The 16468-nt window shown below is 36.9% G+C and overlaps 1 protein-coding gene across 1 annotated transcript in view; it reads right to left on the reverse strand.

Annotated features, from left to right (window-relative positions):
- Positions 1-10255, reverse strand: part of SPDYA (speedy/RINGO cell cycle regulator family member A) — a 38621-nt gene extending 28366 nt beyond the window's left edge. The window contains exons 1-4 of the mRNA XM_061432952.1: positions 10111-10255; positions 5965-6217; positions 4010-4068; positions 1896-1981 (exon numbers count right to left, since the gene is read on the reverse strand). Coding sequence (XP_061288936.1) covers positions 1896-1981; positions 4010-4068; positions 5965-6199 — 380 coding nt within the window. The 5' untranslated portion in view covers positions 6200-6217; positions 10111-10255. The remainder of the gene's footprint in view (positions 1-1895; positions 1982-4009; positions 4069-5964; positions 6218-10110) is intronic.
- Between the last annotated feature and the right edge of the window lie 6213 nt (positions 10256-16468).

The following is a 16468-nucleotide window of genomic DNA, read 5'->3' on the forward strand; positions in this document are numbered from 1 at the left end:
GGCAACATGAAAAAAATACATAACTAAAAAAGAATATAGAAAAATAATAGTAGAAGTTCAGTGTGTTAAAAGAATACATAGAAAATAACTTGAAATAGAACCATGGCTGAGAAAATATTTAATGAGAACTATTGAGTTGGGTGGGCTTCCCCTGTGGCTCAGATTGTAAAGAATCTGCCTGTAATGCAGGAGACACAGGTTTGATCCCTGGGTCAGGAAGATCCCCTGGAGAAGGGAATGGCAACCCACTCCAGTATTCTTGCCTGGAAAATTCCATGGATAGAGAAGCCTGGTGGGCTACAGTCCATGGGACTGCAAAGAGTTGGACACAACTGAGCGACTATCACTTTACTTCACATTAAGTGGGGTTATATCAAAAGTACAATTAGATATAAAAATGGAAATTATGATTCATGTTACTTTTAATATGAAGCTTATAATACAACATGCAATAAAACCTGACGTGCTACTACACAGTGTAAGCTAACAAAGTGCTCTGCTGGTAATAATTTTACAAAGCTGGTCAAATCCAATTTTGGGCATGTGGTAACATTTAAATAAAGTTTATTTTGGCTTGTTTTCAATTTTCAGGTGAGAAAAAAACTACAAAATAGATATTGCATCAATATACAGATATAATACTAAAAGACACATTAACAGCAATACAGCTTAGTGTCAAATGGATGGATGTGGCCATTGGCAAATCATACCTAAATCTGTGTCCCAGTTCCACTGCTTACTAACTTTTGTGATCTTGGAAAGCACTTAATCTTCCTAAGTTTTATTTTTCCTATCTGTAAAATGGAGATAATTTAAAAATATATCTCATAGGAAAATTAAATGAGTTTATAGAAAACATTTTTCTGGTGTCTCGCACATGATACTTAAATTAGCAAATACTATTATGTTCCTCCAATTTAGCAATCATCATCAAATTTTATACTGAGTTCACTTTTTCCTATGCATGGGGAAATGTATCTCCTGAAAACATGCAAAGATCAATTTCTTCTAGTCCTATTTCTTGAATTGCATTCTGAATTAAGCAGACTTTAAATTCTTCATTGCTAATAGTTGCTGTGATATTTAACTTCAATATGTTTATATGTAGCTCCTTAGTTAGGTACTTAAAATTATATTCATATATTTCAAACTGTAGCATTGTATCCAGGTACTGGGCTTTTGATACTGAGATTGTCTAGAGTATTTTCCACAAACTGTTCAACTTAAAAGGGCAATAGTTATAATGATTTTTACTAAATATTAAATTTCAAAGAGGATATTCTGGCTTTTGACAAGTCTCTAAGTCCAAAAGAAGAAATTTTGGGGATAATTTATATGGAACACTATATAAAGTATGACAATGTGAAAAGTACAATACAAACTCAAGTGGAATATTAAAAAATAAATCTTAGGCATAAGATCAATGAAAAGAACATAAGAAAATCCTATTAAAGTAAAAAAAAACATACAGCTTTTAAACAGGAAGGCCTATTCAAAGATATATACCAGGGTTTAAACAGCCTCTATTTTAAATAAGGTATTGTATATATTGTGCTTCCCTGATAACTCAGTTGGTAAAGAATCTGCCTGCAATGCAGGAGACCCTGGTTCAATTCCTGGGTCAGGAAGATCCTCCGGAGAAGGGAAAGGTTACCCACTCCAGTATTCTTGGGCTTCCTTGGTGGCTCAGCTGATAAGGAAACAGCCCACAATGCAGGAGACCTGGGTTCCACCCCCGGGTTGGGAATATACCTTGGAGAAGGGAAAGGCTACTCACTCCAGTATTCTGGTCTGGAGAATTCCATGGACTGTATAGACCATGGGGTCACAAAGAATCAGACACGACTTATAAATAACTACCATAAAAACTACCACTTAGTAGAAAGCATACTTACAGAGCAATAAAGAAATTTATCCTGGTATGCTCATTTACAGTAAATTTAGCTCTCTTGAAATAAACAAAGGTCATAGCCAAAAGATACTATAGAGAAAAAAGTTAAAAGTTAAAATTAATGTTTTGCTTTCATAAGTAAAACTGCTTTAAACTAGCTGTCTTTCTATGCTAAAACAATAAAGCATTATTTATCCTTATTATAGAAATACCTATTTGAGTCCTTATTTTTTGGCTTCCTTTAATCCATATGAACAGTGAGAAATAGTTCTGGATCACTTATGACTAAGTCATAATTGGAATCAACTCCTAAATTTTATTCTTGCCAATATCTTTTGAACCCCAAACGCATTTTTTTTCTATTATTCAAACATATAAAGAAGCTGAAATAATAATCAAGTGAATAACCATACATCCTTTACCAAGATTCATCAACTGTTACTCTGTTGCCACACTGGCTTGATGTGTGTGTATATACAATTTTCCCTGCCTCAACTCTTTGAGTTAGTTGTAGACATCCATACTCAAAATAATTTAAAAAATAACTTCTAACCAAAAATTAGAATCACATGGCTCTATTTTCACTGGGAAAAGTGTTTTAAATGTATTACTAGGAAGACATGTCTAGCCTGTTATTAGGACCCATGCCAGGTTCTGCCTGTTCAAGTTAAAAACAAGTTACAATACAAATATATTAGACTCCCTTTCATAAAATAGCTAATTCATCCTACCTTCGCAGGTTTGACCACAAAGGTGATTCCAAGTTCTTCAAGGTAACTTTCAGTAGAGGACTCGATACTAGTTTGTTAAGATACACTATTCCTGGTTAGTTACTTTAGAGGCACTGCCCCCTGCTGTCCAACAACTTTAATTACCGATAAGGCACTTAAAACTAAAATTTAAACTTTAGAAGTCCACATGAACTGGATATTTGATATTAAGGCATTACTGTTAATTTTTAAAGGTATTAGTGACACTGATTATGTTTAGAAAGATCTCACTTTTTAGAAGTACATCTTTAAATATTTATGGATAAAATGTTAGGCTCTCTGGGGTTTGCTTCAAAATAATCCAGTTTTGGGGACAGAAATGAGAAGAAACAAGAATGGCAATGAGTTAATCACTGTTTTAGCTTAGGTACACAGACGGTCTTTGTTCTATTATCTCTATTATAATTTTAAATGTACTACCGCATGTTTGAAATTTTATAAAATTAAAATTTCAAACTTTAAAAGAAAACCTCCAATTTTATTTTTGTTATCTTAAGCTTAAAATAAGAGAGTTTACATCAATATTAAGTTAATGGGTATTTAATCATGAGGTAGTCTGTTAATTCCCTTTTCTGTTGGTTGGCACATTATCTTAAATGTGATATGAAGTCATGTCGCATTTTCTGATATGACTAACTGGTCTAAGATGACATTTATAAAGCTGAAATTCTAACTGTTTGGCTAAACCTAAAGAGTACAGAGACATCACAATCCCTACTGTATAAATCAGCATCATGATGTTCTTTTATGAAACACTGATTCCTATACAAAGAATAAGATAAACTAATTTTACTCTACAAGATTATTGGGATTTGTTTCATTTAAATTATCTACAAAATATTAAAATGTATAATCAACCACTTTTATCAGATGTTATTACCTTATAGAAGGTAACAATTCTGATCAAAACATATTAAGCCTAATACAGCAAATATTTTATAACTATAAATGGAGTATAACTTAAAAAAATTGTGAATCATATTGTACACCTGTACTGTACATCAACTGAACTTCAATTAAAAAAGAATCAAAAGCAAAACCAAACCAAAAACACCCAACCAACCAAACAAAAAACATATTACGTCTATATTGATTCTTGTTTTAAATCAAACAAATATGGGTTTAAGATCATATGAACCTAAATCAATAATACTTTACAATTCCTTGAGTATAGATGGAATAAATGTATGTTGTATACTAACGTATAAGGATTCCATTTTGAAGGAGCAACGTTAAGTTAGTTCTTTTCTTAACCTTAATTAATAAGATAGAAAATCAGTATAAGGTTCATTAGACAGTCCATTAACATAAAAATGCTAGTTAATGATTATACTGTTATCAAATTTACCTTGTCTGCAATTTTACAGCAGCAGTCCATCCACAAGAAATCCTGAATTAAATCGTCATCTACAACAAAAGAAGGCTATGACTTGTCTTTTGAAAACAGGTTTCCTTTTGAAGAATTAATTTTTACATGAGATTATAAACAATGCTTATAAATCACACAAAATGGCTGGACTGGTATTGTACAAAGTATAGTTTTTGGTTCTTTAGTGTGTTTACCACTGCAAGCACTGTACAGAAAACTACCACTTTATTTTTTGGCTTCTTCCTACCTGATTTGCTTTAATATATAGCCCAGACTAGAGGGGGAATGCCAGAAGTGTTTGATTTACTAAATATTCCAGTAGCTCTTTTAGGAATGTTTTGGGTAGCTCTAGATGGGCTCTTTGTTAATTTCCAAAACAAATCTTTAACAGGTGGAAATGGAATCTGATAAAAAATAACTCAGTCATTAAGAAATAATGACTCAATGAATACTCTGTTTTCTAAATATCTTTTTTTTTTTTTTTTAACCACTTTCTCCTTTTAGGTATAGGGTATTTTTAGTTTTGGGTTCTTTTTCTATCCTCATATTTATCTCATCTCTGTCCAATTATCTATTATCCAAATACACATGAAAATGTCTATGTAAGGAAGATTTAAAATTCATTAGTTATTTATAACATTTAATTTTGGAAAGACAGTGTTATGACAAAAAGATCAACAGAAAAAAGTACTGTTAAAAAGAATAACATCCAAAAAATAGGTAAAAAACACTCACTTCAAATAAAGACTCAAATAAATACATAATACCAAAATATATGTGTAGCTGTCAGAAAATAATTTGGAAAAAAATCCACTTTTTTCCATTTCTCCCTTCATTTTTAGTTAAATAACTAAGTATAACTTTTTATTACATCCTAGGAATATTATCAGTGTAGTCAAATAAATGGAAAGTTCCAATATGTATCGACTTACTGAGAATAATTAATCTCTGCCTTGTTAATTCCATTTCTATTTCTTAAATTACCTAAAATGGTAGAGCCATGTATTTTCCCTTATTTCCCACATTCAGTTATGAATAACAAAAAAGTTTCTGGGTAATAATTTTGCTCTACTCTTAATAGAGAGGGAACCCCCATCCCCCATTTTTTAAAGACTTCTGTCCTCTCAGAAGGGCAAATACTCTTGTCCCTAACTCTCTCTTCTTTTATGCATCTCTTTTCCTCTATAAGCAAGGAAGGTTGTTACCTCAATCTACCAGTCTGTGATAGCTACTTGATTCAGTCCCACAGATAAGTACCAGAATCTATCTATCCAACCTTTTATTCTGTCTATCTTACTACCTTACCTCAAAAAAAAAAAAAAAAAAAAAGGTCCTCTTTCTTGGGCCAGGAGAAATACTACAAAGTTTCTTTTTGGTTATTTTTAAGATTATCAGCAAAGCAGCACTGTTTCAAGATCTGAACAAAATTCAATTTTATTATATGAACATTATGATAAAACATAGTTAATTTTTAATAATATTCCCCAGAGGTTATACTGAAACTTCTCTAGGTTGACTAACCTTGCCAGTTTGCTCAGTTTTAGCACTGAGTCCTGGGAAACCCCTCCGGCTCAGTGACACGAGTCAGTTAGCTCACCTGAGACTTTCTGTGTATTTACTTTAGGTCAAACAAAACTCATGCTATGACCTTGAATTGCCCAGAATTTATATTTGACACTTGAATTAAGTAGACTAGAAGCTAGATGAGTCAGAATTTCTACTCTAAAAGTAACAAAAACAAACAAAAATCTAGCAGTGGGGGAAAAAAAAAAAACAACAGACTAAGGCAAAAACAAATTTGGTTGGAGATGGAAAATCTGACACAGAAAATAACAGCATCCTTTTTGATTATCATGAAAATGATAAAACAGAACTTACATTCTCTCATTTTTAAGTACTTTATAATTACCTCTATTACAATATTTTAAACCTACCAAATAATTTAAAGAAAGCAGTCATTTCCTGACGCTGTATAACTAGACAGGGTCCTTTGGGGCGTTTAGACTTGTTGCTATTATGTGCATTTTTTTCAGATGCTGGCCAACTATCTTTAAAAATAGGACGCTTCAGGGTAATGGGTTTTTTAGGCTGATGCAATCTATTTGACCCCGATTTTACATGTACAGTGACAGTAGGTGGTGTCTCACAACACAGCTGATTATGTCTCATTTTGGTTTCCCACGATTCCTGTAAAAATAAAACACAAAGTTATTTATCACACTCTTGTTCACTTCAAGAAAAGCTATGTTTCCTTTGGGTCTAGTATGCCTCTATTCCCAAATAATAAAATACTGCATACTATTTTGCTTTGACTACTAGGGAACTAAAAACCAAATTTTAAAGTTAATTATAGAAACTGTACTGAGTTTATAATCTATTTGTGGTATTCTTTTTTCCTGATAATTTTTATTCTGCTTGTACTGACATAATTTTATATGTTTACTGTCATCTCAAATTTTTTATAGAATAAGGCAAACTGCTTTGAGAACTAATTTATTATCAATATCATTATTATGTTAAAAAGCAATTCACATACACACAAACATTTTCTAACTGGTTAATTCCTGGATATGTTATAAAACTCACTGATTCAACAAGTGTTTATTGATATTTTTGAAATGTTAAAAACAATTCTAGCAAACAAATGCATGCATTGAGGGATTCTCATAAATTGATCACTTTAATTTCTAAAGTTGTGAGTGTATGACTATGCTATTTGAGTGGCTGATTACCAGTGTATATGAATGTAAACTGCTTTAGTCTAATAAAAATTGAAAGTTAATCCATCAGTATTTAATGATATGCATAATCACTACTACATTTGATGGTAATTAGTTCACATAATTACTAGTATTACTTTTATGATCAAAGTATTTATAGGGTACTAGGAAATGCAGTTATCAATAGCAAAAGCAGCAAACTACTTTAAGACCCTAATGAGAATCTCTGAATCCATAACTAACAGTGACCCAGACAGTCGTGCCTCCCTCAATGTTCAGTGAGTTAGGTACAGATTCTCCTTCCTGACCCTCAGAAACTTCCCTGCTGAAGGAAGGAATGGAAAATAAAATTGGATATATTGAGTCTAGATCAGAATTGTCCAATATAAAGTAAGCCACATACATAACTTTGTATTTCTAAAGCCACATTTAAAAAGCACAAATAAGCAAGTCATTTAATTTTACAAATATACTTTATGTAACTGAATATATCCAAAATATAATTTTGGCATGTAATCAATATAAAAACTAAGAATACATTTTACATTCTTCTTTTATACTAAGTCTTTGAAATCTGGTTTGTATTATACTTATATCTCAAATTTGAATGCTAAAATTTGCAACAGTTAGTGAAATGTAGTCTTGCCAAAACAATGATCTAGGAGGTAAGGGAAAAATATTTTATATTCCTTCAATATTTAATTGTAAAGTAAAAATTCTTCAGTTGCACCTGCCACATTTCAACTGTTTAATAAGCACATATGCCTAGTAGCTACCCATATTAGACAGCACAGGGCTAGATTATGAAGAACCAGGCAGAGTAAGTTATATTCAATTACTTTTATATATAATTCCTTCTCCTCTACTTTGCTTCCCTCCTCTCCACTCCTCTTTCTTCCTAGATCCTCATCTGTATCTTTTTTTTTCCCCTCAAAGAAAGAGCAGCCTTACAATCTAGATGGAAAAAACTAGTCATGCTTCTCACATTGGGGTGTGAGGGCTAGGCTTAGGGAGTGAGGGACAGATGTGCCAGAAAACAGAATAACTGTAGCACTTCTCCCAGAATATCACTTTTACTTAATGTTAAGCAACGTAAGATAGTGTTGCTTTATTAAAACAACCTGGGATATATGATGACAGAATGCAAATTTTCTATAAAAAAAAATAATGACCACACTTTACATTATTCTGCTTCATATAAAAATTGAGAAAAGAGAAACAGAAGGAAATTCCCCAGTAGAGATTCATTGAGATTAATAAGCAAACACTGGCAAAAGAGTTATGGAGAAGGAGCTTAAGGAGAGAAGGTATTAACGATAAATTTTTGTTCAAATTCCAACCTTAGGTAACTTCAATTTTTGCTCTTCATTTAGACATACTAAGAGAATGGCAATAGTCAAATGAGAATTTTTTTTAAGACAGAGGCTAATTTTTTAATAATTCTTTTAAAAAATTTATTAATTGAAGGATAATTACAGATTTTTGTTTTCTGTCAAACCTCAATAAGAATCAGCCATAGGTATACATATATCCCCTCCCTCTTGAACCTCTCTCCCATCTCCCTCCCCATCCCATCCCTCTCACCCCTCTAGGTTGATACAGAGGCCCTGTTTGAGTTTCCTGAGACATACAGCAAATTCCCTTTGGCTATTTTACATATGATAATGTAAGTTTTCATGTTACTGTCTCTATACATCTCACCCTCTCCTCTCCTCTCCTCTCCTCTCCTCTCCCTGTGTCCGTAAGTCTGTTCTCTATGTCTGCTTCTCCATGGCTGCCCTGCAAATAAATTCTTTGGTACCAGTTTCTAGATTCCATATGTGCATTAGTATACGATATTTATCTTTCTCTTTCTGACTTACTTCATTCTTTATAATAAGGTCTAGGTTCATCCACCTCATTAGAACTGACTCAAATGTAGTCCTTTTTATGGCTGAGTAATATTCCCTTATGTATATGTACCACAACTTCTTTATCCATTCATCTGTCAATGGACATTTAGGTTGCTTCCATGTTCTAACTATTGTAAATGAACACTGGGGTACATGTGTCTTTTTCAATTTTGGTTTCCTCAGGGTATATGTCTAGGAAAGGGATTGCTGGGTCATATGGTGGTTTATTCCTAATTTTTAAAGGAATCTCCATACTATATATAAGACAGGATTTTAAAGTATGACTGAAGTCAAAGGGACAGAACTGGCTGAGAATAAATGTTAAAATACTGGACAAAAGACCTGGATTAAAACCTGATTCTCACCAGTGATATGATCTTAGGTTATTTAACTTCTGGGAGTCTCCCTTTTCTCACTTGTGATACTGAGATAATAAAAGCACTTATTTTTTTTTTAGAAGCTGGTACATAGTAAGTATTCATTTAAAGTTACCTATTATCAGGTATTGTTATAATACATAATGCACAGTGCTCAATGTTTGGCAAAAACTCAACCTATGGCAGCACTATTACTGTATCGTTTTTACAGGAAGAGGTCTTTGAAGGAAAGAGTCCCAATATGACAGATAACCAAATTTCACCTCAACTAATAAACGTAATTTAAATGTTAAAATTTTATTGGTAACAGGCACCATAGGTACATTTTAATGTGCTTACGATAAAGAATAAAGTTTGTAAAGAGACAGGCTCTCAATTACTTCTAAAGTGGTTTTTTTTTTTTTTTTTTTTTTAACTGAAGCTAGCTGGCCTACAGTCTTACTGGAAATGTTAGGAAAGGACATTTGTAAATTTTGATAAATGGGCTAAGGGCATAGCCCTGAGATACAGCAACTCAGGTCTCAGGATTCTGGTGCAGATGCTCCTGGAAAAAAAAGATGCGTTTAATGGGACACAAGAGGCAGAATGAATTAAAAACACTGCTATCCCGCGCTCAGCTGTATAAAGCAGGGCGGGCTGCGGGGAGGCGCGAGCTCTTTCCTAAAGGCCTTCCTTTCCGAAGGGGGGAGCGCGCGCTGAGAGGGCACGTTGAGCCCTTGGGGACGCGTCTCCTTTGTCCTCTCCCACGCCGACTAGTGAGCACAACCAGCTGAGCTGGTGAGCAAAGTGCGGCAAACCCCAACAAACACGGCCGAGGGGAGCGCCCTGCCTCCTCTCTCTACTGCACCGTCGTCCTCCATCCCGCTCCTCCCGGCTCTGCGCAGTCCTAGCGCTACGCCTCCGCCTCCCGACCGGCACCTGAGGAAACTCAGGGGCTGAAGTTTGAGGAAGGGGTCGAGACGCCGCCGCCGCCATAGCCTCACACATTTAGGCTGGCGCGGTTGGAGGCAAGAGGGGACGGAGGGACCAGACACAACCAAAACTGTACAGTCGCCGGTGAGGCCCGAAGCCGGAGAGCGAGCGGAGGGTACCTGCAGAAACCTGAGGCTGGTGAGCGAGGGCCGGACCGACGGCCAGCCTTTCACAGACGCCGAACGCTCCAGACGGTTACTCGCAGTTCGCTCCACCGCCGCACCGCGGGCCCCGAGACCTCCCGCCAACCCGAGCGAGGCCAAGGCAGGCCAATCAGCGCCCGGAGCCCGCCCCTTGAGGCGGGGCTAGCCCGAGGCTGCGCGCGACGCCTGCCGACCTTTTACCGTTACTTTTCCTTGCTTGACCGTGAACTTCCAGATGTTCAAGCTGGTTTTAGAAAAGGCAGAGGAACCAGAGATCAAATTGCCAACATCCGCTGAATCATGGAAAAAGCAAGAGAGTTCCAGAAAAACATCTACTTCTGCTTTATTGACTATGCCAAAGCCTTTGACTGTGTGGATCACAATAAACTGTGGAAAATTCTAAAAGAGATGGGAATACCAGACCACCTGACCTGCCTTTTGAGAAACCTGTATGCAGGTCAGGAAGCAACAGTTAGAACTGGACATGGAATAACAGACTGGTTCCAAATAGGAAAAGGAGTACGTCAAGGCTGTATATTGTCACCCTGCTTATTTAACTTATATGCAGAGTATATCATGAGAAACGCTGGGCTGGAAGAAGCACAAGCTGGAATCAAGATTGCTGGGAGAAATATCAATAACCTCAGATATGCAGATGACACCACCCTTATGGCAGAAAGTGAAGAGGAACTAAAAAGCCTCTTGATGATAAGTGGAAGTGGAGAGTGAAAAAGTTGGCTTAAAGCTCAACATTCAGAAAACGAAGATCATGGCATCTGGTCCCATCACTTCATGGCAAATAGATGGGGAAACAGTGGAAACAGTGTCAGACTTTATTGGGGGGGGGGCTCCAAAATCACTGCAGATGGTGACTGCAGCCATGAAATTAAGATGCTTACTCCTTGGAAGGAAAGTTATGACCAACCTAAATAGCATATTGAAAGCAGAGACATTGCTTTGCCAACAAAGGTCCGTCTAGTCAAGGCTATGGTTTTTCCAGTGGTCATGTATGGATGTGAGTTGGACTGTGAAGAAAGCTGAGCGCTGAAGAATTGATGCTTTTGAATTGTGGTGTTGGAGAAGACTCTTCAGAGTCCCTTGGCCAGCAAGGAGATCCAACCAGTCCATCCTAAAGGAGACCAGTCCTGGGTGTTCACTGGAAGGACTGATGCTAAAGCTGAAACTCCAATACTGTGGCCACCTCAAGCGAAGAGTTGACTCATTGGAAAAGACTCTGATGCTGGGAGGGATTGGGGGCAGGGGTTGGGGGTGGGGAAGGGGACGACAGAGAATGAGATGGCTGGATGGCATCACGGACTCGATGAACGTGAGTTTGAGTGAACTCCTGGAGTTGGTGATGGACAGGGAGGGCTGGCGTGCTGCAATTCATGGGGTCGCAGAGTCAGACACGACTGAGACTGAACTGAACTTGCTTCCCCTCCCGAAAAGGGCCTGGTAAAAAGGCGGGACCCTACCAGGCCTCTTCGTGCCTTCTAATACAACCCCTTTCCCGAGAACATTTCAAAGTCAGGCTTGGATTAGAGCCATTTATCTCCCCTCCAGCGAGACAGAGAGGCACCGCTGGGCCGGGAATTCTGCCCCACACCAAACCTATACACTGGCAGGTACGCGAAAAATGGAGACATCAGTAGTGGGAGGACGAAGAATCAGAGAGGAACTTTGCAGCAGTAATTATAAATTGCTGCTACGTTAAATAATTACAGAAACAGAGGAAAAGGCAACTTAAACTGAAAAATGTGTGAATACTGTGGCTCACTGTGAGAAGGGGTAATGTTCTTCTATCCTGTTAAATCTATTGTTCTAACTTCTACAGGAACCTTTTTTCAGCTACCACCATTGTTGTTGTTATTCAGTCGAGAAGTCGTGTCTTGACTCATTGCAACCCCATGGACTGCAGCACGCCAGGCTTCCCTGTCCCTGTCTCCCAGAATTTGCCCAAGTTCATGTCCATTGAGTCGGGGATGCCATCCATCTCATCCTCTGTCACGCTCTTCTTCTTCAATCTCTCCCAGCATCAGGGTCTCTTCCAGTGAGTCGACTCTTTGAATCAGGTGGCCAAAGTACTGGAGTTTCAGCTTCAGCATCTGTCCTTCCAATGAACACCCAGGACTGATCTCTGCTTTTAAATATGCTGTCTAGGTTGGTCATAACTTTCCTTTCAAGGAGTAAGCATCTTTTAATTTCATGGCTGCAGCCACCATCTGCAGTGATTTTGGAGCCCCAAAAATAAAGTCAGCCACTGCTTCTAATTTCATGTACACTTAAAAAGAAATTTGGCCTTGCCTATTTGTGGTGTATGCAAGCTCAGTCCTGTCCAAGTTTTTGTGACCCCATGGACTGCAGCCCACCAGGCTCTTCTATCCATGGTATTCTCCATGCAAAAATACTGGAGTGGGTTGCCATTTGCTACTCCAGGGGATCTTCTGAACCCAGGGATCGAAACCGAATCTCCTGCAGGCAGATTCTTTACCACTGAGCAGCCTGGGAAGCCCCCTATTTATGGTACTTCCTAGCAAAACTGAGTACTTCCTCAGTCAGCAACTCTGAAGAACGATTTAGTTCCCTTCTTTCTTGGGCTCTCACCCTTTTAGAGGATGGCAAAAACCACCTACATGTAAGAGGATACAATCTGGGAATTCATTTTTCTTTTTAAGCATGTTGGACATTTTCTTGAATGAACCAAGAAACAAACTGTGAAAACCTTAAATACTGAGTCTCTTGAAAAAACACTGCTTGAAGCCTCATCCCGCTTTCTCCGGTGGTTCCCTTTTCCCCAAGATATCACGGTTTTCTGTGATTACTAGTTTCCAGCCTTGGGTACAGAATGTTTACTGAATACTGAATGTCTACTACAGGCATGCTGCTTTGCAGATACTATATTTTCTTTTTTACAGATTGAAGGTTTGTGACAACCCTAACAGACCTGTGCAAGTCTGTTAGCGTGGCTTTAACAGCAGCATTTTCTCACATTATGTCTCTGTCACATTTTGGTAGTTCTTGCAATACTTCAAACATTTTCATTATTATTATTATTGTTATGGTGACCCATGATCAGTGATCTTTGATGTTACTAATTATTTTGAGGTGCCACAAAGGGAGCCCATAAAAGCCCATCTATAAATGTTTTGATTGCTCCACTAACCAGCCATTCACTCATCTCACTCCCTTTCCTTGGGCCTTTTCCCTGAGACACAACAAAATTGACATCAGGCCAGTTAAGGTTTTACAGCGGCTCCACAGTGTTTAAGTGAAAGGTAGAGGTGGATGTCTCCCATTTTAAATCAAACTCCAGGCATCTTTTACATAAATGGGATTGCATATAAATTTTAAAAATGAAATATTTGATATGTACAAAAATATTAGTAATATATATGCAAGCTAAGCATAAAATAAACAGTCAAGAAACCACTACCCACCAAAAAAGCATGAAACCTAAGACTCAAGGAACAGAACATAATACTGTTGAGATTCTGTATACTCCTCCTCCCTTCCCTTACTTCCTAGAAAAGGTGACTTCTGTTTTTCCCACTCCATACGCCTCCTCCTCCCAGGGGCTCTGAAAGCCTAACCACTGGACTGCCAGGGAACTCCCCCATTCCATTTTTTTTAGATTTACCATATTCCCAAACATAAATCTTGTTTGAAAACATTCTCTTTATTCTCCATACTTTTAAGACTTAGACATGCTAATGCATGACAGTGAATCATTTTCATTCTGTATAGGATTGTTCTATAAATATACCATAATGAATCAATGCCTCTGTCAAGTCATTTGGGTTATTTTTTGCTATGACTGCTCTGAGTATTCCCATACACAGACCTGGTTATCTGTTGTGCTGTCTCTGTAAGGCCACTTAAGTTATTTATAGCTTGCACAGGCTCTGATTAGTTGGTTGACTGATCAGTGCACATGTATTAAAGTCAAATATTTTGAATACTACTTCTGTTTATGTATGTATGCCCCATGGGGGACACATGGAGTTTTCCTATAAATGCTTTAAAGTGAAACTGTTGGGCTTTTGGTGTATGCACATTTTCAACTAAGCAAGATTATCAATGCTAACTAAATTCATTTGCCAATGAGCTGTATGTACTAATTTTATGTAAGAGTTTCCACTTGTCAACATCTTACCAACATCAAGTTTTCAGACTTTGTGTGACAAAGATTAATCTTAAGGGCCAGCCACTGATACAAGCTGGGCAAAATTCACTTCCTGGAATTTTGTTCTATGACCAAGTATGGCTAATTGCTCTTTTATATGGTAGAGGTTAAAAACTCTTCAGAAGTATTAGCATTGAGCAGTAATCAAAAAGATAAAACCTCTCTCCAGTTTTATCCACTGTACTTCACTTTTCTGTTCAGTAATGAAAATATCTATTTTTATTTCTCCTCATTCTAGCTTCTACTTATGACATAATCCTTATTTGTTAAATTGAGGCAACAGACTGTCCACTTTCAAGTTTTGATTCCTGGTTTTAAGTGTTCAGTTTTAAGTGTTCATTTACTAGGTTGACTTTTGAAAGACAAAGTGTCACACAAAACTACATCACTTTCCTAAAAATGTTTGAAGTGGCTCACAACAAAGATGATTTTAAGGTCAATAAAATAAAACCTAAATAAAATGCAGCAAAGGGGAGCCAAGAAAGTAACTATAAGGATATTGGAAAGTTTGATACTGAATAAGAGACAATCTCCCCAATGTGCCTGTCAGCAACTAGCTGAGAAATGTTCCTTCAACCAACTGAACACTGACTTCTCATTATTTACCAACGTTTTACCAAATAAGGATTATAGTTCTGACAACAAACTATTTTTGCCATACAGACCCAAATCAATTTTCTCCTGAGACTATTCCAGCATTCTTGTAAGACAGAAAAGGCATTTAGATGAGGATAAAAACTGGAACTATTTTTGACTAATTTCTCCAAAAGATCAGTGTCAAAACAGAACCAGTAAGAGTAATTTTTGAAACTCAATTGTCATTCATTAAACCAACATCTGCATCCGTACTATGTGCCAGGCACTACACAAGGAGCTGTAAACACATCAGCGAACAAGAGACAAAAATCTCTGGTCCGTATGCGTTTACATTCTAGTCACATACAATGAGACTGATCTAGACCCAAAGGCTTCTAAGGACCAAAAAGAACTTTTTGTAGGAGTGCCCAACATACTAATGGATCTGTACAGCAGATAATTTGATTTTCAGTGGCATGACCAAGCCCCAACTAAGATGGGCTACAAAACCTGAGGGCAATTATCCTGGAAGATGGGGATTTGTTTCTAAAACTTAAGGCATATACTGCGTAACAGATACATGTGCTAAGAATGGGGCCCTAGGCCTCACATTAAGTTTTTCTGAGGTATTGAGTAGTTTCCTGAGTTCTACCAGAATATGATTAAGGTGACTCCACCCTTCACACCTGCCTTTTCAGGAATCCTTATTATATTGAAAGCTATAGAGACAGAGCTCATGTTTGCACAAGAATGGTAGGATAGGTGTCAGTTTGTTAATAACCTGTTGGTGAGTGAATGCATTTTCAAACGGTGCCGGTATCAGTTTGAGAATTACATATTGGAGGGTAGCCTGATATAAGGTTACCTTATATCAACACCACCCCAGTTTTGTTTCCTCTGCCCTTCCCCCTCCGAAGAAATATTTAAGATTATTATTTATTATTGTTACATATAACAAGTTATTCCAATTAAACTTGTTACATGTATTAAGGACTTCTCTGGACTACTTTATTGTTGCTCTATATTACGTCTTTGTGACTTTGTCAAAACTCCGTGTTTATATAAGACTATAAATTAGTATACTAAAAGACACTATTTTAATAACTAGTAATAATTAGTATAATAATATAATTTCAGATGTTTAGTTGTAGTCTTACTGCTCTCTCAGGAAGATTTTTTGGCCTGTACATCCACTGAATTACTCAGATTTAGAAAGCTGCAAAAATTAATGTATATCTTACTTGGTGAGCTCAGGCCAGGCTTAAAAGAAAACCTCTAGGGATAGATCTAGGTTCCCACCTTTTTGCACATAGTATCAAAGAAATGCTGAGTCTATGAGCTTCAGGCAATTTATTCTCACTGTTTTACATATGTACAACACAGACCGCACAACACACTTATAACCTTCCACACTACTGATACCCCAAATAATGTGTTACAAGTAAGATTTTGTAACATGAGTTGGCAAAGATCCCTAAGAGAAAAAAAGCAAAGATTTATGGCTACTTAAGAATAAAGTAGAATAAAAAATAAATGTTTCCCTGGTGGCTCAGACAGTAAAGAATCCAACTGCAA

The sequence above is a fragment of the Bos javanicus genome, chromosome 11 (genome assembly GCF_032452875.1).
Source record: "Bos javanicus breed banteng chromosome 11, ARS-OSU_banteng_1.0, whole genome shotgun sequence".
NCBI classification, from domain to species: domain Eukaryota; kingdom Metazoa; phylum Chordata; class Mammalia; order Artiodactyla; family Bovidae; genus Bos; species Bos javanicus.